The sequence below is a fragment of the Caloenas nicobarica genome, chromosome 1 (assembly GCF_036013445.1).
Source record: "Caloenas nicobarica isolate bCalNic1 chromosome 1, bCalNic1.hap1, whole genome shotgun sequence".
In the NCBI taxonomy this organism is placed as follows: domain Eukaryota; kingdom Metazoa; phylum Chordata; class Aves; order Columbiformes; family Columbidae; genus Caloenas; species Caloenas nicobarica.
The window spans coordinates 655,459-682,217 of NC_088245.1; the positions used below are offsets into that span (position 1 = coordinate 655,459).

General features: G+C 58.2%; 1 protein-coding gene across 11 annotated transcripts in view; it reads left to right on the forward strand.

The window, feature by feature from the left end:
• The window catches only part of SHANK3 (SH3 and multiple ankyrin repeat domains 3), a 364,754-nt gene that overhangs the window by 290,451 nt on the left and 47,544 nt on the right, over positions 1-26,759 (forward strand). For all 11 annotated transcript variants that reach the window (XR_010607209.1, XM_065647548.1, XM_065647499.1 and 8 more), the window contains exons 16-17: positions 22,412-22,547; positions 24,917-24,997. Coding sequence is in view for 10 of the 11 variants with exons in the window: in XM_065647548.1 (XP_065503620.1) it covers positions 22,412-22,547; positions 24,917-24,997 (217 nt within the window). In the remaining variant the exon portion in view is untranslated. The remainder of the gene's footprint in view (positions 1-22,411; positions 22,548-24,916; positions 24,998-26,759) is intronic.

Here is a 26,759-nt window from a genome sequence, read left to right on the forward strand (position 1 = left end):
CCGCACCGAGCCGTCTCGGCTTATCGGCCGCTCTGTCTCGCAGTGGACACGGCAGAGGAGGGTTTTAAGGGGGGATTTAAAAGAGAATGGTAAAAGTTAATGTGTTAATGTTTGCAGAGACTCTCTTCGCTATAGGAGGAAGGTGTAGGAGACATTACTGTGGCACTTGCAAGTGACAATTGTCTTCAGAATCCATGCCAAATGGGTATGGTTTCAATAGGCCAGGTCTGCATTTCCTGAAGCCGAAGAAAAGGCTGTTCCAAAAAGGCAGTTGAGAAATGGTGGAAGCGTTTGTGAATCACTCGGTCAGGATACCCGTTTCTGTGCCTTAGTCGTAAAGGCATCCGCGAGAGTTTGGTTCAAACAGAGATGTAGGCACTGTCGGTGCAGGAGGGGCGTGAGATGGGTCCTGCCCCTTCCAAGGGAGCAGCAGCGGCAGGAGAGGTGCAGCGAGGCCGAACGGACACAGGGTCTGTGTCAGGACCGTGAGCGGGACGGGATGGGTGGGATGGGATGGGATGGGATGGGGTGGGATGGGATGGGATGGGAAGGGCAGCTCTGGGTGGAGGTTTGGCTGGCTGGTCTCTGCACAGCGAGTGCCCAGCAGCACACACTGACAGACACCCCACAGCAGGGGGGCTGGCAGCCCCCGGGATTTCGCTCTCTCACCTCTTCCCATGAAAAATGATCAGGCGTTAAACACCATAATGCAGTATCTGGCATCTGCGCTGGTCCGCCGCGGTGGGGTGGTGTGGTGTGGGTTGTGGTTGTGCAGGGTGTAAGGCGGGCAGAGCTGCACGCTGCTGCCGGCTGGACCTGTGGAGCTGCACTGGTTGTAGTCGTGTGAGGTTGTCCTGGTTTGGTTGCGTGAAGCTGTCCTGTTTTGGTTGTGTGATCCTGGCTGTGGTTGTGTGAAGCTGTCCCGGTTTGGTTGTGTGAGGTTGTCCTGGTTGTGTGAAGCTGTCCTGGCTGTGTGAAGCTGTCCTGGTTGTGTGAGGCTGTCCTGGTTGTGTGAAGCTGTCCTGGCTGTGGTTGTGTGAAGCTGTCCTGGTTGTGTGAAGCTGTCCTGGCTGTGGTTGTGTGAAGCTGTCCTGGTTGTGTGAAGCTGTCCTGGCTGTGGTTGTGTGAAGCTGTCCTGGTTGTGTGAAGCTGTCCTGGCTGTGGACGTGCTCGCGGGGCTGCAGGAGCGGGTCGTGAGGCTCTGCTGGGCTCAGCTGCTGTGGGTTGCTCTGCCGTCTGCCCCTTACACTGACCAAAGCTCTTTTCCCGGGGTGCTCATCACCACTGTCCCAGGTCGGTGCACCCTGAAGCTCCCACCAGTGCTCTGTGGGATCTTTCTAGAAATAGTTTTTCCTGAGCGAGTCCCTCAGACACAGTGATGGACTTGACGTTGAACGTTTAGTGGATGGAGAACCTGTGCCCAAAGCAGGGACGCGCTGCGCTGTGCCCGTGCCGAGGTGCTGTGTGTGCTGTGCCCTCCGTCCCGGACGGGTTGTCCTGCAGTGGTGCCACAGGGTGGGCGCGGGGACTGACAGCCGGTGTGGGGGACGTGGAGCCACATGCTGCCAGGAGCACAGGGAATCTGAGCTGCCATGTGCACTTGCAGCCCAGGAGGCAAATTGTCCCTTGTGCTGTGTCACCAGCAGCGTGGGCAGCAGGTTTGGGGGGATCCTGCCCCTCTGCCCCGCTCTGTGAGACCCCCCCGCAGTGCTGGGCCAGCTCTGGGTCCTCAGCACGGGACACACATGGACCTGCTGGAGAGGGGCCAGAGGAGCCCCAGAAATGACCCGAGGCTGGAACAGCTCTGCTGGGAGGACAGGCTGGGAGAGCTGGGTGCTCAGCTGGAGAACAGAAGCTCCAGGGAGACCGTAGTGCAGCCTTTCTGGACTTAAAAGGGGCCTAAAGAAAGATGGGGACAGACTTTTGAGCAGGGCCTGTTGTGATAGGACAAGGGGTGATGGTTTTAGTTAAAAGAGCGGAGATTCAAACTAGGAAGGAAGAATTGTTGGCCCTGAGGGTGGTGAGAGCCTGGCCCAGGTTCCCAGAGACGTGGTGGCTGAACCATCCCTGGAGACATCCCAGGCCAGGCTGGACGGGGCTCTGAGCAACCTGAGCTGGTGCAGATGTCCCTGCTCATGGCAGGGGGGGCAGCTGGAAGGTCCCTTCAACCCAAACTATTCTGCAGTTCTCTGAATCCCCCGGCTGCTGGGCCACGGGGGGAAGCGGAGCGGGGAGCCGGGTGTGAGGACCAGCAGAGCAGGTCGGTGCTTGGCCGTACCCCAGAGACACCTCTCTCTGCCATTAGTGGGACGCGGGTTTCCCGCCACGCTTGCAGCAAACCTGGCGAGCAGCCACGGTGGGGCCGTCGGCTCCGTCCGTCCTGTGCCGGGACGTGGGTCCTGCAGCCGAACGTCCCCGAGAGCTGCAGGGGGGCTGGCAGAGCCTGTGCGACCAGAGAACCCGTCACCAACACCATCCGAGGTGCTGGTGTGTCTTCTGCAGCCTTTACAGAGTTGTCGGGAACCCGACATAATTGTTATAGAGCTGATACTTTTTCTGATAAGTAGTTTTAGAAGCATGACAAAGCCAGGAGGAATGTGAAATGTGTGTAAAGCCGTGTGGGGTGCGAGCAGGAGGTTGGTGCTGCAGTGGAGCAGCCTCGTCCCAGCTGAGCCTCCCAGTCCTGCTCCCCTCCCTCCCAGTTTGGATGTGGAGCTGCAGAACGTGTATTTAGCTGGTAACCTGCCCTTAGTGGTCACCGTTCCCTGTGGATCAGCAAGCTGAGCTGTGAGATCAGTAAATCTACAGCAAGTGGAGCACGGAGTGTGTGCGGTTTCCCTGGGCAGGGAAGCTGCAGGTGGGCTCACAACGAGCACAGCAGCTTTCCGCAATGTAAAGCCACATCCCAGGGCAATATTCAGAAAGGGAGATGTTGTGGTGCCGCTTGAAGCCTTGTACAGGTCTCTGGGACCATCTTCATCACCTGTCCAAGCATATGGGTCAGAGATGTGTTAAATTTAAATCAAAGGTGCATGGGCATTTTAAGTTTGAGATTTCATTTCTAGCCTGGTAACTCGTAGCCTGAGACCATCTCTTGCTGAAATTAATGTTCAGTCTTTTAGCTTTAAAGCTTTCTCAGTATCGGAAATCAGGGCTGGACAGCCAGGTACGTGTAAGGTGCTTTCAGGCTGGAGTTTGCAAACTCAAATAAAGAAGTGCAGATGGGAAGGTGTTTGCAGCAGAGGTGTGTTTGGTGACAGTGACAGTCTCCACGGGAGAGCTGGCCTTGCCCTGCGGTGGGAACCGCTCCTCCGGTACCACCAAACGCCACCTGCACCAAGGGTCGGGTGGCAGGGATGCTGCTCACAGCTCCGAGCAAGGCCCGACCCGCCCCAGCCTTCGTCATACTAATTGAGCAATTAAATCAGCTCCTGAAGCGGACGAGGGCCGGGTGGCCGGCGGTGCCGGGGCTGGTCCCGCGCTGCCCCGGCAGCTCCCGGTCCTTCGGGGAAGGGGTGGGGTGAGTTCTGCGGGACGTTGGCACGAGGAGCCGGCAGAGCTGCCGACAGGTCGTACCTGGAGCCCGACCGATGGAGGAGGCAGCGAAGGGCATCTGGAGCCGGAGGTGGGCAGAGGGAACCTGCCCCCAGTGGGGAGCAGAGCCTCAGACAAATTCAGCGTTTAGCACTGAGGCTTTTTGATTGATCAATACCAACCTACAGCTGTCGCACAGGACCTGACTTGTACCGAGTCTACACCATGATGTCCCAGCCCTCAGTGCCACTGGTGTCCACAGCCCTTTCACCCTCGGTTCTCCCCAGGGCCTTGGCCCCGCTTGGGTCGCTGGGTTCCTCCGGCTGTTCCTCTGCTCCGTGGTGGCCGCGGTGATCGGCCTGTGCTCACGTAATCCCACAGTGACACCCGTCACCCATGTGCAGCCTGCCCGTCTTCCCGTGCGCCGCCTGCTCGCCCCTCGCCGTGGTTTATCGCCTGCGGAACCCACAGCTGCGGCAGCTGCCGCGGGGCTGCCCGGCTCCCGCACGGCTGCACCTCGTCCGCTGCTCCGGGCTGTGCAGAGGGAGCTGTGGAGAGCAGGAACCTCAGTCCTGCGATGCCACCTACCAGCAGAAACCCAGGCATCAGAAACAGCGTGTTTTGGGTTTTGCCCTCACAGCTTATGCCAAGGCCCTCGCACCAGCCGAGTCCCCGGCCTCCCAGCTCTTTGCAGCTCTGAAGTGCCATCACAGACTGGAATATCTGGCCCTCACTCTCCTTCCACAGAGATACTCTCTCCTTTTTCCTCACCTTCTTGGCTTGTTGGTTTTTCTGCTCTCCTTTGTCGTGCTTCAAATCCCCTCTCAGCAGCTCTAGACACTTAAGCCTTCTCTTTGTGTTGAACACGTTCATTTTTTGATCTCAGCAAACCATGTTTATGGTTGGACTTAAAGATCTTAAAGATCTTTTCCAACCTAAATGACTCTTTGTAGAGCGGTCGCTAGTGCTAAAGCTCCTCCTTTTAGTGTTGACTCAGCCCCTACTTGCTGCAGTGTATTTTGGGTGGGAATCTGACCCTGATTTTATTACTACTTAAGATTTTACCCCCTGTCTGGATCGTAAACTTGTAGAAGACCTGTCCGATGCCTGGACCTGAGTGTCCTGACCTGGTCAGTGCGGTGCTCGCAGGGAAGAGGTTCTGCCTCGAGGAGAAGGAAGCCTGCGGGACGGGATGCACAGACCGCGTGGTGTCACACGAGCAGGGCAGAGACGCGTCCCGCACCGCGTGGCTCTGCGTGCCCGGCTGCGGCAGAGCCTGGGCCGCGGCGCCAGCCCCGCTGCTGGGCTCGGCCTGGCTGGGCGGGACCTGGGCAGGACACGGGGAGCCCCTCGGCTCTGCCGGGACACCCAGCCGAGCCGCTCGCGTTGGTCTTGCAATCCTCCAGCATTTCGCTGTGAGCTGCTGCTCACTCTCGGTCGTAGTTGTTCATCTCCTTCACAACCCTGTCTGCGTTTCCTCTGCCCGCTCCCTGGGCACTGCCAGGCAGTAACTGCAGGTCTGGTTGTGTTCCGCATGCCAGGCTCACGGCTTCTTTCGTGGAGCGAGAGGCCTCCAGAACGTGCATCTGCCGGGTCCCACAGAAAGCAGTCCGGGTGGAACTCCAGCAGTAACCACTCAGCACCTTTATTATCTGCTGATCCAGTAACCAAAGGATCCTATTTTGCAGATTCTTGTGCTAAAACAAATACATGAGCCAAGCGAAGTTGTTTTGTGTCATCAGGTCTTCTAAAGAAGGATCGCGGGCTCATCACCAGGGCCGCCCTTTCTTCCCGGTGACTGACCTTCCCCAGCGGCGCTGGGTGACTCAGAGCAGCCCCTTGTGCTGGGTGGCACGGGCTGTGCCAGGAGGCTGGGTGACACGGTGACATGGTGACACGGGCTGTGCCGGAGGCTGTGTGACACGGTGACATGGTGACACGGGCTGTGCCAAGAGGCTGGGTGACACGGTGACGTGGTGACACGGGCTGTGCCGGAGGCTGTGTGACACGGTGACATGGTGACACGGGCTGTGCCAGGAGGCTGGGTGACACGGTGACGTGGTGACACGGGCTGTGCCGGAGGCTGTGTGACACGGTGACATGGTGACACGGGCTGTGCCAAGAGGCTGGGTGACACGGTGACGTGGTGACACGGGCTGTGCCAGGAGGCTGGGTGACACGGTGACGTGGTGACACGGGCTGTGCCAGGAGGCTGGGTGACACTGTGACATGATGACACGGGCTGTGCCAGGAGGCTGTGTGACACGGTGACATGGTGACACAGGCTGTGCCAGGAGGCTGGGTGGCACGGTGACATGGTGACACAGGCTGTGCCAGGAGGCTGGGTGGCACGGTGACATGGTGGCACGGGCTGTGCCAGGAGGCTGGGTGACATGGTGACGTGGTGGCACGGGCTGTGCCAAGAGGCTGGGTGACATGGTGACGTGGTGGCACGGGCTGTGCCAGGAGGCTGGGTGACACGGTGACGTGGTGGCACGGGCTGTGCCAGGAGGCTGGGTGACACGGTGACATGGTGGCACGGGCTGTGCCAGGAGTGTGAAGGGACGGCGGGTTCCTGGGCTCCAGCTGGCAGAGGCAGCTGGGTCAGCAGCCCCGAGCTGTGCCCTGGCTCTGCCAGCGCTGGATTGCCACCCCACCTGCTCCCACGGTATTTCTATGTATAGAAAAGCCAGATCAGTAACCTCGGTGTTTGCTCAGCATCTCCTTTAGCTGCGGTTCCCTCGTGTGCACTCCGAGCAGAGCGGCTGGGGCGAGCTCCAGCGTGGGGCCAAGCGCTGACTCCGGCTGTCAGTGTCCTCGTTCGCGGTTCAGCAGCCCGGTGCCAGCTTTCCGCGGGCACTCTGATTTCCTAAACACCGCTGCGGTCCTGCAACCCACAGGGCTGCTGTGACAACAGACGCAGATGGTCTCAGAGCCGGCCTTTGGCAGAGGTCTGTGGTGGGATCCACCCCACGTCACCTCGGGCTCAGTTACCTGGGTTCTGCCCCGGCGGCTCTGCCAGTTCTGCCCAGGGAGGCCAAAGAAACATGGGGCTGGAATCTGGTTCCTTCACCCGACCTAGCCTGGGCTCTGCCTTGGGATGGGACAGGTCTGGTGGGTTCCCTGACCAGACAGAGATCCCAGGGCAGCTTTTGCCGGGGCAGGTACCTGTGTTGTGGTCAGCACCTGCTGTCAGGTGAATCCCAGCACTGTGGTCTCTTGGCAAAAAGCACATTATTCTGTAGCGCTGTGGGTGAGAAATAGCAAACGTGGGGCAGCTCCCTGGAGCGTCTGGGTTTTGTTCTCTGTGCTGTCGGGGGTTTCTTGGAGGAACTGCCAGCACCGGGGTGCTATGGACACTGTGGGTATAGCTCCATGGGCAGTTCCCACTGGTGCTTCTCACGTCTGTGGTGGCGAAGCTTTGACGATGAACCAGCAATGCCTCCAGTGTAAAATCAGAGGATTTTGTGGTGTCCATCTGCTGCGAGGTGCTGACCTCTCTGCAGACTCAGCAGGGACACTGAGCTCGCTGTGAGATTGTCCCGTTGGCAGCAGACACAAAAGGGGGAAACCTTCCCTGGACACAGCACTTGTGTTTGGAGATTCAGTCTTGGGATGTGACTCTGAGCATGACGTTTCCATGGCCGCAGGAAGAGATGAGCTTCATCTTCCCCATCTCCAGGTGCTCACTTGCTCCCCGCAGTCCCTCTGTCTCACAGACATCACCTTCAGTTCATGGTGGACCTAGAACTTCGGTAGCACAAGGTTTCATCTTGGCCCTAGCACTTTCCTCCAGCTGGTCACTGTGGGTGCCCTCCCATCCAGGTGTGCTGAGCCGTATGGCAACAGGTGTGTTACACCACACCCCAGGCCTGCGCTACACCTGCAGGCCTGGCTTTATTCTGCCTTTAGTCCTGCCCTGTGCTCCACCTGCAGGCCTGGCTTTATTCTGTGCTTAGTCCTGCCCTGTGCTCCACCTGCAGGCCTGGCTTTATTCTGTGCTTAGTCCTGCCCTGTGCTCCACCTGCAGGCCTGGCTTTATTCTGTGCTTAGTCCTGCCCTGTGCTACACCTGGAGGCCTGGCTTTATTCTGTGCTTAGTCCCGCCCTGTGCTCCAGCTGGAGGCCTGGCTTTATTCTGTGCTTAGTCCTGCCCTGTGCTCCACCTGCAGGCCTGGCTTTATTCTGTGCTTAGTCCTGCCCTGTGCTACACCTGGAGGCCCGGCTTTATCCTGTGCTTAGTCCCGAAGGCTGGACTATGACTGCATTGTGAGCGGTGCCTCCATCAGTGCTGCCTCTATCAGCTCTGCCTCCATCAGCTCTGTCTTGCAGTGCCAGCAGGACAGGACCAGTCCCTGCCAGTGATATGTGGATTTTTTACTTGCCCGATCACTGCAGCTGCCTCTCTGACTGCTGAGTGCACCTCTCCACATCTCCGGCCTCCCAGATGTTTTTCTTACCTTCCTCTGGAACCTGCACAGCTTTTCACTCCGTGGCCTGGATGTCAGACAGCTCTGGAGACTCTTCATTTCCTAGGAGAAATATTCCTTTTAATAACAGAAAGACAATTAGCAGACGCGTTTTCGTGGCTTGGTGGATCATATTTTCAGCCTGAGATATGTTCAAATCCTTATCCATTGTAGAAACTTGTGTCCCAGTTACATATGTGTCTTTTTTCCATCGTAAAATTGAAGGATTTTCTTAGTTCCACGAGCATGTGTCTCAGTACAGTTTCCAAATATCTTTTGGTGGGAAAGTGGCAAGAATGTTGTCCCATCGCTCCTTGTCAGGGCTGTCTGGGGATCTTTTAGGGTTTTTCCATCAATTGATTACTCTGTTTTCTAGTGAAACCGTAAGTTTGGGCTGGTCTCCCTCGCCAGCTTTGGAACCCACAGCTGTGTTGTCCCTGCTGTGCAGTCCCAGAAGTGCTGGTCGAAGGGTTCTCTGAGCTGCTGCTCCCGAAGGGCCCCGCTGGGTCAGCGGGGGCTCTGTCCGGCCGGGCCGCGGGACCTTCTGCCGGAGCACGTCTGCAGGACGGGGCTGCGCTCGTCCTGGGGGCCCGGCTGGGGCTGGCCTGCCCCCCCGGGGAATTCGGGGCTTGCTGAAGTCCAACCTGAACCTCCCAGACCACACTTGGTGGCCCTTGGCCACGTTCAGTACATCGTCTGCTGCTTCCAGGAGGAGTTTGGCTCAGTCATCTCTGTCCGGGCCCCGCAGGCACTTGTAGGCGGCTGATTTGTTTTGTTGTGTGATCTGGGTCTGGACCCTCTTGAGTTTCTCCCCATCTTGAACTCGATGGCCAAAAACTGAACAGGATACTCCAGGCGCAGCCTCAGCGGTGCTGAGTAAAAAGGGTAAAAACTTCTCTCAATCTGCTGGCCAGGCTGCTCGTTGGGTAGCCCAGCACGCAGCTTGCCTTGTCATGGAATCACAGGACAGTTTGGGTTGGGAGGGACCTTCAGAGGTCACCTGGTCCCTTCTCCGTGAGAGCGGTGCCGGGCTCGTGCTCAGCCTGGCCGTCACCGTAAATCCCCTTCCAGCCTCCTCACCGGAGCTCCCAGCCTGGCCACGTGTCGGGTCGCTCTGCCCATCCGCGCACCTTTCTCCTTCCCGTTGCTGAACTTCAGGAGGTCTCTCTTAGCCTGGTCCTCAGTTTCTGCAGGCCGCTCTGGTTGGAAGCTCTGTGCTTCACCACGTCGGACGCTCCCCCTGGTTTAATATCGTCTGTGCTTGTACGGAGGGTGTCTCCGTGTCAGCTGCGCTGTTGGTGAGGGTGTTGGACAGCACGGGCCCCAGGACTGGCCCCTGGAGCGCTCTGCTCGTGCCGGGTCGTTGGTCACCAGCTGTCAGCCAGAGCTCATCCCAACGCTCCGCGCTCCTGGGCCAGAAGCCCTGGCCTGTTGTTTGCCACTCCTGGCTGCCTGTCTCATGTTGTCCACTACCCTCTGGGCTCTGGGAGCACTTTGTCCGTGGACACTGAGATATAAACCAAAGTTAAGCACTTTGGTCATGTCCATATTGTCCATGGCTGATTTTTCATCAGCCAGCTCGCGTTTCCCCTGAACTTCCTTTTGGTGCCAGTGTGTCACTACAAGATGTCCTCGTTCTGCTCAGTGTCTTTGCTCCAGCTGGGCTTTGGCCTTCCTGATACCATCCCTAGTGCTTGAGCAATGTTTTTATATTGCTTTGGTGCCTGTCACTTTTTCTCCTCCTTGCATGTGCTCCTTGCATTTTAGTTCCTTAGGAAGCTTGCTACCCTACCAAGCAAACCTTCTGCAGAAATACCTGGTCACTTTTCTTTGAAAACCCAGAGCCCCTTCCCTTTGAGCAGCTTCTGGGGAGCTGAGGTCTGTCCTCGCCGTGGACATCCGAGCCGTGCTGCTCACCTTCCTCTGGCCACACAGAGGGATCTGGACCGGCTGGATCGATGGGCTGAGGCCAATTGTCTGAGGTTCAACCAGGCCGAGTGCCGGGTCCTGCACTTGGGCCACAACAACCCCACGAACGCTGCAGGCTGGGGAAGAGCGGCTGGAAAGCGCCTCGCAGAAAAGGCCCTGGGGGTGTTGGTGCCAGCGGCTGAACATGAGCCAGCGTGTGCCCAGGCGGCCAAGAGGCCACCAGCATCCTGGCTTGTATCAAGAATAGTGTGGCCAGCAGGACTAGAGAAGTGATTGTGCCGCTGTGCTGGGCACTGGGGAGGTCAAACCTCCAATCCTGGGGGCAGTTTGGGGCCCCTCACGCCAAGAAAGGCCTTGAGGTGCTGGAGCGAGTTGAGAGAAGGGAACGGAGCTGGGGAAGGGGCTGGAGCACAAGGGTGATGGGAGCGGCTGAGGGAGCTGGGGGTTCAGCTGGAGAACAGGAGCTGAGGGGAGACCTTCTGATCTCTGACCTGCCTGAAAGGAGCTTGGAGCCAGGGGGGGTCGGGCTCTGCTCCCCAGGAACAAGCGCCAGGAGCAGAGGAAACGGCCTCAAGTTGCGCCAGGGGAGGTTGAGGTTGGATCTGGGGAACAATTTCTTCCCCAAAGGGCTGTGGGGCATTGGAACAGGCTGCCCAGGGCAGTGCTGGAGTCACCATCCCTGAAGGGGCTGGACAGACGGACGTGAGGTTCTCAGGACATGGGGCAGTGCCAGGGCTGGGGAACGGTTGGACTCGATGATCCTCAGGGTCTCTTCCAACTGAAATGATTCTGTGATTCTTTTCTATGATTCTGTGACCCTCAGAGCAGCCGTCTGGCAGGTGCTGCAGCCCCCGCTGCCCCATCGGCCACCTCCACCGCCAGCCTGGCCCTGTCGGTGAGCAGCACAGCAAGCAGGAGGTCTCCTCCAGCAGCCCCCTCGGTGTTAGTGTTAGGAGACTGTCACCAGCGGTGGCTTGCGAGACATGCATTAGTTGCTTATGGACAACGTCACCCACCACCTCCCCTTGGGCAGTGGTCACAGACCTGTGTCCCCCGGTCCCAGCCCAGATCCAGACTCACAGGAGTTGTGTCTGTGCTTCCACACTCAGCTCAGTGCAGCTGGGAGCTCCATGGCCGGGAGACACCTCCGGGAGTTCCATGGCATGGAGACACCTCCGGGAGTTCCATGGCATGGAGACACCTCTGGGAGTTCCATGGCCTGGAGACATCTCCCTCCCCTGCCTCTCCTCCTGTCCTTCCTGCAGGCAGCTGTGGCCACATCCTGACCAACACGTGCCAAAAGACGTGTGTCTGACCACGTCACAGCTCTGTGACCGAGCAGGACGTGCGGTTCTTTGTGTTTTGCCCACGTTCTGTGAACCTGAAGAAAGCCTCCGAATGCCCTCTGGACCAACAAATGGATGTCTCCCATTACAGGCGCTCCTCCTCCGAACCTCTGGTGTGGCTCTGGCCTTAGGTCCCCGTTCTCTGATGAACCTGGTTTAAACCCTTCTCTCCACATCTGCAAGCTGTTCTTCCCTCTCATAGTTACACTGGGTCTTACCTTCCCGGTCGTTGTCCGTTGTTCTCCAGGATCAGGGAGCTGAACCATAGCAGACGTGTGTTCTGACTGTGGGTCTTCAGCCAGAAGAGTTGGGGACAAGCTCTGTTGACAGCACAGCTGGAACACGCTGTCGCTGTGTCTCCACCACTCCGGAGCCCAGAGCCCCGCAGTCACCTGGAGCTGCTCGCGGGCTTTCCTGGTGTGTCACCGTTACCCACCTGCATGAGTACGAGGGGTGGTCATCAGAGGGGCAGCGGAGTCCCAAAACCTTTGCACAACCTTTCCAGGCCCTGGGACAGGCAGCAAACCTTCCAGGACAGCAGTTCTGGCTGGCACATGGTGTGCTTGTCCCACATCTGGGACAAAGCCTGTGGCAGTGACAGGGGTAATGAGGAGAAGCCTGAAATAAGGTTCCTCACTCTTTTCCAGCACAAGCTCAGCAGTAGAAACACTGAAGGTTTTTAGCCAAGGTGGCCTCTGAATTGCCGATGGTAGAATCATAGAACCATAGAATCATTTTGGTTGGAAAAGCCCCTCCAGATCATGGAGTCCAACCATAACCCAGCCCTGGCACTGCCCCATGTCCTGAGAACCTCATGTCCGTCTGTCCAACCCCTCCAGGGATGGTGACTCCAGCACTGCCCTGGGCAGCCTGTTCCAATGCCCCACAGCCCTTGGGGGAAGAAATTGTTCCCATTCTGTGATTCTGTTCTCCGATAGCGGTGAGATGGGCTTTACCCTTCCATCCTGCGTCCGCAGAGCCTGGTCACGCACCGACAGGTCCTGCTGGGGCCGAGTCTGCGCCCGAGCCCTGGACGGACGCGCAGCGGGTGAGAGGGGCTGCTGGCAGCGCGGCGCGGAGATGCTGCGCTCGCTGCGGGGTGATCTGCAAAAGGCAGGGACAGGGGATGTGACAGCAGCAGGACGACATGCGATAGCACAAAGACGTGGTCTTTCCTGATGAAAGGTTCCAAACTGCAGAGACTGAGGCGATCCTGCAGAGCTCAGCAACGGGCTCCGTTGAGACACCTTTGGAAAAGCAGAGGTTGGCTCTGGCGGCTGCGGCAGAGGGTCCCCGGTGCCACCTCTCCCTGGCCAGCACCAGAATGAGATCCCTCGCCCGGCACGGACCCGCTGGACCGCACGGGCTGGGGAGGTGCCGCAGGACAGGACCAGTCAGACCTACCAGGGCGCGGGGTTTGGAAAGTTCTGCCTTGTCTGACCAGGATTCAGGAGCCCCGTCTGCCTTGTGTCTTCCCCCGAGCCTGGCAGGTTTAGATCCCTGACTTTCCACCTTGTGGAGCCTGTAACTAGTGACATGGAGAGCAGCCTTTGTACGTACCCTTCATTTTATACGTACATTGAGCGTGTGTGCACGTGCACGCAGGACTTACGGACGTTAGATACAGATCTGGGTATAGATTTGTGGATATTTTGAGTATGTAGGTCTATATTATACCGTCATACAAAAGCACTGTCAGAAGCAAAGCAAGCCCCAGGTGCGGGCAGTGGTGACGCGGTCTGCGCCGGTGTCACCGCTCCCGGGGGCGAGGAGCCGGGGCAGAGATGGTTCTGAAGGTCTCGTCTGCCCCTAGTGACCGGTCGTTGCTGTGAGGTAATGCAATCTAGTGCTCACTTCATTTGATAGATTAAAAAACCAGAATTGATGGCTGCGATAAAACTGAGCAGGTGCAGCAGCAGGTCTGGCTGCGCCGTCGTGTGCCAAGCGCGTCGGACCCTCCCGAGTCCTTCCTGGGGAGGGAACGGTGCCATTCCTCTGAACCACCAACTTCTTGATGTTCGGGAGCATTAATTTTACATAATTAACAAAATCTAAGGGTTGTTTGAGGACACGCTGCTAAATGTGGTTCAAAAATCAGGGGGGAAAAGATCTGCTGGGCGAGACATCACCCACTTTGTGAGATAATGGAGGAGCATTAAATACGACTTACAGGCACACGTATCCCCTTCTTGCTAGAAAGGTTAGCAAGGAAAGGAGAAGGAAATGTGGTTAATTTGAGCTAAAGTGTGTAGGAGGTTGATAAGGGGAACCAAAGGAAATATCAAAGGCCAATATGTAGAGATAGTAAGAAATTTTAGAGCATTAGAAGAAAAAAATAATCTGGTAGAGGTCCGTTTCTATATGTAAATGATAAAATTGTATATTCTGGTGCAAAAAAAAAAGGCAGAAATGTTCTGTTCCGAGTTTGGAACAAATCAGGAGGATGTATCTATCCATATGATGTGCTTGGAACAGAAAGTTTCCCAGCTGTAACCAAGGAGAAAGTGAGATAGTATTTGCTAAAAATAAACATACTCAAATTAACAGGCTTGAATAACATATACCCGAGTGGCTAAGAGCGCCGAGCTGCGGAGCTGTCTGAGCCGCTCGTTAATACCTCAAAATCGTGCTAATTGATGGAATCTCAAAGAGTTGGTAGAGGGCTGTTGCTATTCCAATGCTCTGAGGGTATAAAATAGGTGATTCAGGAAACTATAGCTTGTTTAGCTCAGCATCAGAGCCGGGTAAAATAATGAAGCAATTAATTTGGAGCACAATCAGCAAAGAATTAGCGCATGAAAATGCCATTGATATCGTACCATGCGGTTCCAGGGAAGGTGGAACAAACCTGCTGCCTTTTCTCGACAGCCCGGTGAGGCTGGTTAATGTGAGGACGGTGCTTACGGGGGATGTTTTGACTTCCGCAATAACCGCGTAACTTGTGTATAAATAACGTCGCGATCAATGGCGTTACGGCAGGAGGTGTCTGGGCAGCGCCGCGGGTCCAAGGGAGCGGCTCCGGGGAAGGTCCCGGCGTGGCCATCACCACAGGGTCTCTTGGCATTTCCCGGTCCCCGCAGCCATGATTTCCTTGGCATTTTCCGGTCCTCACTGCTGGCCATGACTCCAGGTGGTGCCAGAAACGCGTGTTGGTGAGGACCGCGGGGTCTGAGCCCTGCGGGTCACCTGGCGTTCCTGCCAGGGGACGCGGCTGCAGGCACAGAATGTGGGTCACAGGGTGTGAAATCACCCTGCGAAAATGCCGTTCGGCAAAGGACACGGGTTTCTCCGCGATAACCACGTTATCGTTGGTTGTGTAGGATGCGGCAGAGAGATTCTGTAGATGTAAAGGACAAACTCCCAGAGTTACGCGAACTTGCACATTCGGGTTGGAACTAAACCGTCACTTTGTGTGAGTCGGACACTCGCACCGCGGGATGGATCTGGCGGCACCGAGCGGAATTCTAAAGGGGCCTCGGAACAATTCATGAGCTGAAAACAGGTTTGAGGCATCAGGAGACCCTTTGCTCGGCATGTGGCAGCAGGGCTGGCGATGGCCGTGGCTCTGGTGGGGGATTTCACCCCATCGCCCAGCTCGGACAGACACGGCTCGTTGCAGGTCTCGGTGCAGGTACGGAAGGTCCCCTGGATAGCCACAGTCATGGGTTTTAGTGAAATCCCATTTCAAAGCATTTCTGCACCCGTACATCCTATGCCCAGAGGATGAGGCTGCCCAGGAAAGGTGGGAAAGACAGTTTGGAGCTCAGGTTCTCAGAAGGAGCGTCTCAGGATCTGGAGAACCCGGCAGCCTGTCTGCAGTTGGGTTGCTTTGCGCTGCTGGAGGGTGAAGCTGGCAATCAGAAATCCCGGAGTGACATGCAGGTTCGTTCCCATTGGAGAAGATTTACCCCAGAGCCCCCGGGTTTTGTCGGGTGGGCTGTGCGTGGCCTGGTTGAGGGACCAGTGTCCTCCTGGGGGGTGGCCACGCCAGAGCTTTGGAGCAGAACAAACTCAGTTCAGGCTTCAGAGCTTATGTTCCTCTAAGTAACCGCTTATTCCTGGCAATGTGCGTGATTCGGGTGGTTCGTTGTCAGGTACGGACAGATGCCGTGTGGTGACAGTACAGACAGGTACCACGTAGCGTGTGGTGCTTTCAGCCTGCCCTCAGAACTCAGCCCTTCCAGTTTTCTGATCATTCTGTGTGTTTCTCAAAACTGCTTCTCACTGGTTAACATCGTTTGGATAATAGAAAGTCCAGAGTGGACCACAGCATGGTTGCTGAAGCTTCGAGGGTGGTACATTTATTCTCCTTCAGCAATCGAACCCTGCATTGTCACAGCTCTGGATACCACTCACCGTCAAAGGATTCCATCCTCGCATGGGGACAGTTTTCTGTTCTCTTTTTCCCACAGTCTGACTTCAGCTGGGGACATTTTGTGTGTCCCAGCACGGCGGGCACCACGCCGGGGACCGCGTGGATGTGCCACTGATCTCCACCCAGGTGGCATCTCCTCCAGGAGACGCGTTTCTGGTGCTCAGACCAGGCAGATGTGCTGGACGCGGCTCACAGCCCTGCGCTCTGCCCAGCTGCTGCGGGATGTTCCACGCCTCACGGGTTCAGCGTTTCATACCAAGCTCACTTATTTGAGCTTATTTGACATTATATGGGATTTTGATTTAGCAGAGTGGTGTAGCGATGTACTTGAATTAAATACAAATATAAATCACACTTAACAGAGTATAGCAGATGCAATATACAGCTTAACCACCACACAGGTGTGGTTCTTGTCACCAGTCTCTGTAACCTGCTCACCATCACCACACTGTCCCCAGTCGCCTCAAGGGCACAGAGGGTGACACCAGCTCAAGCCCGTTGCTGTCCTGGAGTCCTGTTTGTTGTTTGGGTTTTGTATTCTCTCAGCATTCTATGGTTCTGTTCTCTTTTGGGCTGATCCAGTTACATGTCCTTCTCCCCGCTTCTGGTCTTGCTGACTCGGGAAGACTTTTGTGCTCTTCTCACTAATTCGAACGTGAAGTTACAGAGCCGGGTGACCCTCACAGCTGGTCCGGCAGCCGATCTGCTCCCCTGGCACAGTGGGATGGTCCCCTCGGCCGCTGCAGCCCGCTGAGCAGAACAAAGGCTGCTCTCTGGTCCCCTTGGGCTTGACATTGGTTCAGCTTCCTTGCAGCAGCTCTGGCCACTCAGTCCCAACGTTTGTCCCTGAGTTTGGGGAGCACAGAGCCCTAGTCTGTCTGTTCAGAGCTGTCTGCTGGGGGGTCACTGCTCAAGTCAGGGGGAAGCGTTGGTGCCGCTACTCAAGTCACATGCAAGCTCATCCAGAGTAAAATCCATCACCCTAGAAATCTATGTTCGGGAGAGAGGAATTCAGGCTGGAAGAGGAGCAGAGAAAAGCTGCGGAGATGATCAGGAGAATGGGGACATGGTCTCCTGAGACAGACCACCAAAGCTTCGTGTCCTTATCAGCTCGCTGCGGGGGATCAGACTGGACGTGTGAAATGTCCCACTGGGCCAGACTGGTGGTCCCTTAGCCCAGTTCCCTGTCTCTGACAGTGGCATTGCAAGATGCTGCTAACTAAGGAGCTCACACGTGCTTGGCCATTTCGGGTGGTGCATTCCCCTTGCGCCTCCCAGCATCCGATGCCATCGCACTGGGGACACTGGCAGGAATGACCCTGCTCGGTCCCGTTAGTACCTGCGCATGGACCGGCTCTCCAGGAATTCTTCTCCTGTCCCTTGGAACGTGGCGTCCTCTCCACAGCCTCCCACGGCAGCTCCACCAGCCCCTTGTCTGCTGCAGACAGGCTGGGTCGGGCTGGCCCCTGCCCACCGGTCCATGGAGAGCCCTCTCCTGACGCTGCAGGAGCTGCTGAGCAGCAGCGCTGCCTTCGCCACGGCTCCCCCGAGCCCTCTTCTCTCCAGGCTGGAGACTCGCGGCCCTCCCAGTCTGTCCTCACGGGCAGCTGCTCCATCCCCTTGCACGGCTGGAGTCGCCCTTCTCTGGACCTTCCCCAGCTCCACCGCTGACTCCCGGAGATGCTGAGCCAGCCCCGGCACAGCCCTGAAGGCTGCGTGTGCAGCCCAGCACAGCCCGGTGACGTTGCCCACCTTGCTTTCCATCTCTTCCCTCGTCTGTTTTGTTGGGGTTTGGCTGCTGTGGTGCCCAGAGCCCAGGATTTTGGAGAGCTGTCGGGACCGGCGCCAAGGCCTGTCTGGAGCTGAACCCCCAGGTCCACGTTCAGCATCGTGTGGCGTGTTCAGACGACTCTTCCCCAGAAGCATCCCTGTGCAGGTGTCTACGTGGTGGCCCATCTGCCACCTTTGGCCTCTCGGTTTGGGAGTCCTGGAGCTCATCACATTGATGAATCATTTGGTTACTCAGAAGACAGTTGCAGCAGTTTGTGGTGCCCAGACTTTGACATAGTGTCTTCACATTTCTGTGTATGTTCTTTTATACTTTGTAGACACTTTCTGCATGGTTTGACTTTTGATCTGTTGTCTTCTTCCAGGCCAAAAACCTTTCTCCAAGAGCAGGGCATCCTCGTCAGGCAGTCCAAGAAACTGGAAGTTTTTCTTTATTGCTGGATCAAAACCAGTCACATTTCCACCACTGTCTGTCTGACCTTTCTCATTCCAACACCTCCTCGTTTGAGGACCAGCAGTGGTTTGGAGTGTTGGATTCAATGGGCAGGACTCCCAGCTGCTGGTCTTCTTGAAGATCCATCTCTGCACTTCACAGACTGGGACCAAACCCTGACCTGTGTGTGTGTCCCAGGCAATTCCCCAGTGTGGCTCTAAGGTTGTCGGTCCCAGTCTGTGCGTGATGGGGACGCTCCGTGCGTGGGCTGCTCGGGGACACGGAGCAGTTCGCTTTGTTTGTTTGGCCGCCTCCTCTTTTGAAGCCGAAGCGCTTCTCTCCCTGCTGTGGGAGATGATGTTGTGCTCCCGAGAGCTCTGATGTTCTGCTCCTGCTCGGGTGGGGATGGCTCGGCCGAGATCCTCTCCCGGTTCGGCGATCGGCAGTATCACGGACCCGCAGCCCCTTTCCCCTCGGCCCCCGGGGTCTGTGGCTGTTGTGGCTCCAGCCACCGCCGGTCGGGGCTGCGGGTGCCGGTGTCACGTTCCCCCCGCAGAACCGCGTCCCGGAGCGCTGGTTCGCTCCCCGAGAGCCCCCCCCGTGGCTCCACACCAGCCTCGTGCCAGGCGCTCTGAGCTCAGCACACGCGCCTCATCATGCCGGATTGAGTCAGCCCCGCTCGGGAGCTGAAAACCAGCTGAAAATCCTCACGCCGTCTTTGCGGTGAGCTAACCTGTTTATCAGACGTGTTCTTTGTATTTGGAGCTTTTCAAGAGCAACTGTTAGAGGAACTTTGCTCAGATGAGTGTTCAGTTGCCGAGTTCTGTAGTTCATCTCCTTGAGTATCACCAGGAGCCGGGGGTGAATCAGGATTTCGTATTTTTCAGAAATTGGGTTTTTTACCAGTCATTCTTGCATAGTACAAACTGTCTGACCAGTCTCCCCTGTGGTCAGCTCTACTGTACAACATTAATTCTTGATCTGCGATGTTATTTTAGCCCCTTGACTGCTTTTCTTATCTGCTTTCTGCGAGATGCCATTCCCTGAGCTGCAGTGTCCTGGGGTTTGAGCACCTGCCTGGTTTTGCTCCCTCTTTCCCAGAAAAGGCCTGGCAACGTGGGAGACTTCGAGGCTGTCACTGAAAGACCTTTAACGTGCCGTTTGCTCTGGTTTAAACAAGAGCAGAGATGGTATTTTTTCCGGTAGGCTGAATTGTTCCCATCCACGCTTGGGTGGCCAAGCTGTCCTTGGCAGACCTCGTGCCCTCGCCCAGCCTGGTGCATTTCTGGCCGGTCGGGTTGTGGTTCTGGGCTGACTTCCTTCTGTCCAGGGCTGGTCCTGAGCGTCACAGGCTCACGTCAGCGTCCCAGGCCAGCGTGGCACCAGGACTGCGCTTGCTGGCCAGCGCCGCGTCCTCATCTGTCCAGCTGGCCCTTGCCGTGCCGTGTGCCGCCGGCGTTGCTCTCGCTGTGGTTTTGGTGCTGCGGACGTTCCAGGAGGGCCCAGAGCAGGTGAAGTTGCACAGTCCAGGCTCAGCTGATGTCTCACGGCTCCTGTAGTTGTCCGTCCGGGGGCACACCTGAAACACGTGGGGCAAAAAGCCGCCTGACCATGGTGGTACCTTCCCCTTGTCCCTGATGTCACCTAGTTATAGACACTGAAAATCAACGTTTCCCATCCGTCACTTGGCTGTCAGCAAAAACACCAGCAATGTGCCGGCACCCCAAGAGGAGCCGGTGCTCGGGTCCCGCGGTGCCGGGCGGTGCCGCGGCGCTCGGGGCTCTCCTGGAGGCCGCGTCCCCGGCTGGTGCCACCGGCACAAGGGACCAGGTGCCGCCTCTGCAGCCCGCGGGTCAGGACGTCCTGAGGGACCTGGAGAACATGAACCACTGCCGTGCCGGGCGCCGAGCTCGGGTGAGGAAGAATGAAACAGAAAGCACCGAGTGTTCTGTCGGTGTTTCTGTTCTTTATTTGGAAGGGAGCAGGGCGATGTGCACCGTCACGTGCAGATGATGAAACGCTTTCCGAGTTATTAGTAGCTGAAGCTGGAAGCATCTTCCAGGTGGTCGTTTTTCAGCATTTATTTTGTGGTTGTTTGATGTGGGGCGATGCCAGGAGCCCGGCAGGGCGCTGGTGTTCGGGACGGGCAAAGGGATGAGCCGCTTAATTATAAACCTGCGGGTCTGGTATCAGCTGCTGGGAAAGAATAATCAATCAGATCCTGTCAACAGTTAATAAAGAGTTAAAGAGTAGAATAAAGTTACCAGCAGAAAACCTCCAAAACAAGTCTCATTCTTGGAGGTGTGAGATTTGTTTGATAAAGGTAACTCTAAGGTGCAATAGATTTTCTTCACCACATAAAGGGCTTGCAAAGAAAACTGCTGAGGTGGTTTAGGATCAGAAGATACAGGATAACTGCTCCAGGAGTGAACCCCTTCTATCCAGTTCATACAAGAAAAGATAAAGAGGTGATTTAACTAGAGTAGGCTGGTAATTTCGTCGAAATCAAGTTTTCTGAGGAAAGCGTGTGTTTTCATGCAAATGGAATAATTATTGAATCAATTATAATCAAAATTGAATCAGTTGAATAATTGAATATTTGAAATAAAATTATTATTTCAAAAGCTTTGCATCTTAGAAAATGTTCCATTTCTGAATGTAGCTCAACCCTTTTTTCCTGTTTACATTTTTTACCGTTTTTCACAGAAAGCGGCACTATGGCTCATGCGTAGGAAATGTTATAACCTACATTTAATTATTTAAGCAACAGCTCAGTCTGCCCTAAAGGCCAAAGAGCTCCAGCTGGGAGCAGCGCAGGGGCCTGGGCTGGAAACCCACCTCTCGACAGCAACACAGGCACGGCCTGGGGGGTTAAATGGGAATTACTGGGCGTTTGGAGCATTTGGAGCAAACGCTTCAGCAAAGGCTGAACTCCCCATGTCCTGGCGTCTGTAGGACCCGAAGCCGGCGGAGTGCAACAGCGTAATTATAACGCTGCTGGCCTTGAACTTCGGGTGACGAAATTAATGGTGCGTCGACAACAGATCCTGTCATTAGCTGTCTTTGGAGCACTCCGCTTCTGGAAACATCAATACTAATGTAAACATTAACACAAGTGCTTCTATATTTATTGCCCATAAGTAATCACTTGTCTGTTATTTGCCGTTACCCTATGCCCAGAGCAGCCGCAGTCCCGGAGCCCCCAGCACGCTTCCCAGGCAGCTGCCAAAGCCTGCAAACACCTCTGGTTCTTTTACAAAATGGGTAACCGAGCCACAAAAGGCGAAAGGAGATTTTCCCAGTGCCGAAGCATCTGAATTGTGGCATCGTCATCCCCGTGACACCTAAACCTCCCTTACCCAAAGTGAGGGGAACCCCTCTGTCGATGCCTGTGGAGAACCGTGTGCTTGGTGCTACTTGGTGGATACCGAAGCACCGAGGTTGCATTTTCCAGTTTATTTCTTGGTTTTGTGTCTTAGAGATCGCACAGCTTGTCACCACAGCTTGTTGTCCAAAACACTGATAGGTTATGGTAGAGTGAGATACGGTGACAGGAATGGGCGTCAGTGCGTGTCCTGCACAGCCCTGGGAGGAGCGGATGAGTGTCACCGTGTGCACAGCACGGGTCACACTGGCGGGGACAGGAGCGGATGAGTGTCACCCTGTGCACAGCACGGGTCACACTGGCGGGGACAGAAGCGGATGAGTGTCACCGTGTGCACAGCACGGGTCACACTGGTGGGGACAGAAGCGGATGAGTGTCACCGTGTGCACAGCACGGGTCACACTGGTGGGGACAGGAGCAGATGAGTGTCACCGTGTGCACAGCACGGGTCACACTGGTGGGGACAGGAGCAGATGAGTGTCACCATCTGCACAGCACGGGTCATGCTGGCGGGGGCAGGAGCGGATGAGTGTCACCGTGTGCACAGCACGGGTCACACTGGCAGGGACAGGAGCGGATGAGTGTCACCGTGTGCACAGCACGGGTCACACTGGTGGGGACAGGAGCGGATGAGTGTCACCATCTGCACAGCACGGGTCATGCTGGCGGGGGCAGGAGCGGATGAGTGTCACCGTGTGCACAGCACGGGTCACACTGGCAGGGACAGGGTGGCCGAGCTGCTCGGGGCCGTCCCCCTGCACGGTGCCTGTGCTCTCCTGGCACCTCTGGAGATGGCAGAGCCAGGAGCCCCCGCTGGCTGCCAAATACTCGGCGGGACTGGGAAAAGCCCAGTTTCAGTGGTCTGGTAGGAAGGGGGAGGTCCAGCTCCTGCCGGCGGCTGCAGCCCTGGTGTGCAACTGGGCTGCACTGGTGTGCGCTGGCCTGGTGCAGCTTCCTCAGCTTCTCCAGAGGCTGGGGTCACTGGTGGGTGACATCCCACAGGGACAGCTTCAATATGAAAATGTGCTAGGCTGTAAAAACAGACGCAGAGATGTAAAATCATGTGGTTTTGTGATGCGACGTGCGTCGGTCGTGCCCTGTGCCCGCTCTCTGTGACAGCCAGCCCTTACCCTGCTCTCTGTTTGTGTCCCAGGTGAATGGTGTCAACGTGGTGAAGGTGGGGCACAAGCAGGTGGTCTCCTTGATCCGGCAAGGGGGGAACCACCTGGTGATGAAGGTTGTCTCCGTGAGCCGCAAGCCAGAGTCAGAAGAAGTTGTTCGCAAGAAGGGTAGGTGTGGGCTCTCGTGGGTCTCTGGGGCAGCTGCGTCACCTGAGCGCGAGCAGGGTCTGCGGGAGAGCCCGGGCACGGACCCGCTGTGGGGCTGGCGGGGAAGGAGGGCGCCCGAGGGAAGATTGGCCCGTCCCGGGCACGGGCGCCACGGCACACGAGTGCTGCCGCGCCAGGACGGGGCTGGGAGCGGCACGGGGGTCGGGCAGCGCGGCGGCTGCCGGCCAGGCCTCCCGCAGGCCCGGAGCGGTTGGGCCGCGGGACAGTGGCAGCTCCGTCCTCACACCAGGGCTGCGTGCGCTGGCGAGGCCAGACCTGGCTCCTCCTCGGGAAGAGCCGCGTGGGTGCCCACAGCCCGTGTGCCGCAGGCGGCAGAGCCACAAGCAGAGACCCCCACACCGAGGGTGTTGGGGGGAATGGCCCCGCGGTGTGGGGCTGAGGGAGCTGCCCCTGCTCAGTGTGGGGTGGTCGAGGTGGAGAACTGTCCCCGTGGGGCTGGAGGTGGCGTGGAGCCTGCAGGAGTGCAGGGGCTGTCGGGGTGGGGGGCAGGCTGTGGCGGGTGCCGGCGTGGGGCCTGTCCTCAGCCGGGCCGGGGCTGGGGGTGCCCCGGGGGCTGGGGGGGCACAGCCAGAGCCAGGGCTGCTGGCCGGGGGTGGGACTTGCAGGGGCACATCTGGAGGGCAGCTGGATGGGAGGCAGCCAGCTGCGCATGGGGGACACAGCACGGCATACAGCTACGGAGGCAAAGAGCACGTCCGGCAGCAGCTGGCGGTGGTGGGCGCACATCTGGCAGCAGCTGGGGGGGTGGAGATAGAGCTTCATCCACAGGCAACCAGCTGTAGAAGGCAGAGGCACATCTGGGAACAGCTGGCAGCACGGGGCAGGCTGTCCCTGTCCACCCTGGCACTGGGCCATGTGTGGGGACACCGGCTGTGGGGCAACAGTGTTTTCTGGGGGAGCCCAGTGCAGGGGAATGGGAGCGGGGGTGACAGGAGTGAGGGGTGACAGGAGCGGGGGGTGACAGGAGCGGGGGGCTCCCAGCGCAGCACGCGGGGCGTGGGGGAGGGAGGCAGCTCCGCGCACTGACACTAAGAGCTGTAATTATACTGTCACGGCACAAAAGCACAAGTCGTGGGAAAGGCTGCGGCTCGGGAATCGGTGCTGGAACCACCACCAGCGCCGCTCACCGCTTCTCTCAGTGCTTCCAGCCCTGCAGCCGGTGAGCGGCTGCCCGGTGCTGCCTGTCGCTGCCCAGTGCTGCCCGTCGCTGCCCGTCGCTGCCTGTCGCTGCCTGCTGCCCATGCCCTGAGCCCACGGAGCGGGGCAGCTGCCCTTGCAGCACAAGGTGTGGGGCCAGGAGCCAAGTCCCTGCTGCAGGATGCTCGGGGTGGCCAGACCCCTGTGCCCCCCGGCTGGGGCTCACCGGTGCCGGGGGTGATGGAGGCCTGACCAGGACTGGCGCTTTGTGGCTGAATCCGCCCCTGTTGGGGTCTCTGATGCAGGCAGCGCCAGCAAAGCCTGAAGCTGCGGTTGCCATGGCAATGCCTGAGCGTTGAATCCAGCATTGTCAGCGAGCGAGCGGGAGGAGGAGGAGGCACCCCAAGTGAAGAGGAAGAGCCTTCAACTCGTCCCCGCCGCGGTGGGCTCATGGCATGCGGCGCCTGGGGGGCAGCCCCGCGCCCCGGCCCGGCTGAGCAGCCCCGGCGGGCCCCCCGCCCCGGCACAGCCCCGCGCCCGCCCGTGCCGGCCATGTGCCCCCGCTGCCCGCGGAGCCGGCCGCCGTCAGCGCCTCGCTAGGGCTGGAGCCCCGGCCCGGAGCAGCCGAGGAGGGTGGGTGGGCGGCATCGCCGGGGGCCGCGCCGAGGCGGGAATGAGAGACTGAGATCAGGCCTGCTGGACGCGTTCCTCCCTCCTACCCTCCACCCATGGCGTGCGCGGAGGGGAAGCAGCCATCAGAGCTGTGCGCTGAGTCCCGCAGGCAGGCGGCCAGCTGCCGGAGGCAGATTTAATTCGCGGGAGGCTTTCATAGCCGTAGCATCTCCGGTAGCTGCAGGGGGGCAGGCGCAGCCCGGGGACATGACTTGGACTCTCCTCCGCTGAGGGCTGTGGCGGCCTGGGCAGCGTCCACGTGCCGGCGGAGCCACCGGCCCCTCGGCGCCGGGGCCTGCCCCGTGCCCCGGACTGTGCTACCAAGACCATGAAGAAGTTTGCTTCCACGCGCAGCCTCAATAAGATCCTGCAGCAGTGCGACTCCTCATCCCGCGAGTACGAGGAGATCCAGGCTGTGGAGAAGAAGTGGCACCTGCATCTGGCCACTCCTCGTAAGTTCCTGGACAAGAAAAGCAAAATGCCGTCTCTCTTCCTTTCAGCTCCGCCGCCTCCCAAGAGAGCACCCAGCACCACCCTGACGCTGCGTTCCAAGTCCATGACGGCCGAGCTGGAGGAGCTGGGTAAGGGCCGCGGGGCTGGCGCCGGTGCACGGTGCATGGGGAGCATGCGGGGCCGCGGCCAAGCGGGCAGCGCTCACCGGGTCCGGTGTCCAGAGGGGTCCGTGAGCAGGAGCCAACGTGCAGCTCCTGCGCTGAACTTCCTGTTGTACTTAGCGGCGCGGGGGGCACGGGGGGCGAGATCCCGGTGCCACCGCCGCAGCGCGTGGGAGCCCCCGCAGAGCCGGTGCCCCCCAGTGCCGCCTCCCTGAGAGCTGACATGGGGAAGGACGCCGGTACCTCCGTGTGCTTGCAGAGCGGCTCGTGCCCCATCCATCGGGCACCCTCCTCCTCCCGCACTCCAAACAGCCCCTTGTTTTTATTTCCTTCTCCCTCCAGGCAGATGCCACATGCTGCCAGATTATCTGGCGTCCCATGGCTGCCCTCCCCCCGTACACACACGCTCACACGTTCTGCTGTCACTACAGAGCCTACCCACGTTTCCAGATGCTTTGGTATCCCAGCTTGCATCTCCGTGTTCCTGGATTCTCTCAAAGCCTGTCCACCCCCACCGCATCCTCGCTGCCATGTGCCCCATGCTGAAGCCCCCGGTCTCCCCATTGTCCCGGTGACCCTGTCCAGCCCGCACGTCCCGGGGCTCCCCCAGCAGCATCCGCCAGCGGTGGGTGCTCACAGCCTCCAAGGGCCGTCCCTCCCCTCTGCACAGAGCGATGTGCCTGTTCTGCCGTGCGGTTCCCCGTGTGCTGCGGCGGCGGCGGGTGCCAGGCAGGACGCTCGGCTGGCGGTGGCGGTGCCGGGGCGGCCGGTGGCAGGAGGTGCGGGGGGACCCTCCTGGAGCCCTCGGGGCGCCGCGCTCCGACCTGCAGCGCGGGTGCCAATGCGTTGGCTCTGCCCGGCCGGGCTGTTCGGCGCTGGCGCGGGGATGTGCCGCAGCCCCTGCCGAGGGCATCGGCTGGGCCAGGGATGCTGCTCTTGGCACTGCCTGCTGCCCTGACTCGTGCTTTTGCTGCTTTTTTGTTAGTATTTTTGCTGTGTGGAAGTGTGGCGATGTGTACGGATGAGGCTGCTGGCCATGGTGCGGAGGCTGCGCGGGCCAGAGCCCGGTCCTGCTGGGAGGAGGCGGGAGCCCCGGCAGAGACCCCAGCACCCCCTCTTTGTCAGGGTGTTGGAGGAAGGTCTGCGACCTCTCTCGCTCTGCTCTGCTCCCTGTCCCACATGCATGTCCAGGCTTTACAGCCCTGCCAGCTTCTCCTGAAAGAAGTGATCTTGAGGGTTGAGGCTCACAGGCAAACATGGGTTCGAAGGGACAAATCTTGGCATTTAAGGGTTTGCATCAACTGGCTGTTGGCCACTGGGATTTATTTTATGCTGAGCCCACTGCCTGGATTTTCACCCTAGCCTGCTCTCCACTTCTCCAGACCTTTGTTACTAAACCTGAGACACTGTGTTTACACGGAGCCATCAGGAGAAGCCTCAGAATAGTCCCATTCCTTCCACTTTTTGCTCTTCCCTTTGCGCAGATACTGCACAGACCCCAGGTTTCACATTTTTACTCTGGGTGGCTGGTCCTGAAAGCAATTCCTGGCTGGCGCGGTGCCTGCCGGCATGCACGGCAGCCCCGTGCCTCTCGGAGAGCACGTTCCCCAGCTGCACGTGCCCGTCTCTGCAGAACGTCACGGCCGAGCTGAGCCAGGCGGGTGCTGTGCGGGTGCCCGTGCAGAGGGACGGACACACCACCCACGGCACTGCCCTCGCGGGTGCCAGA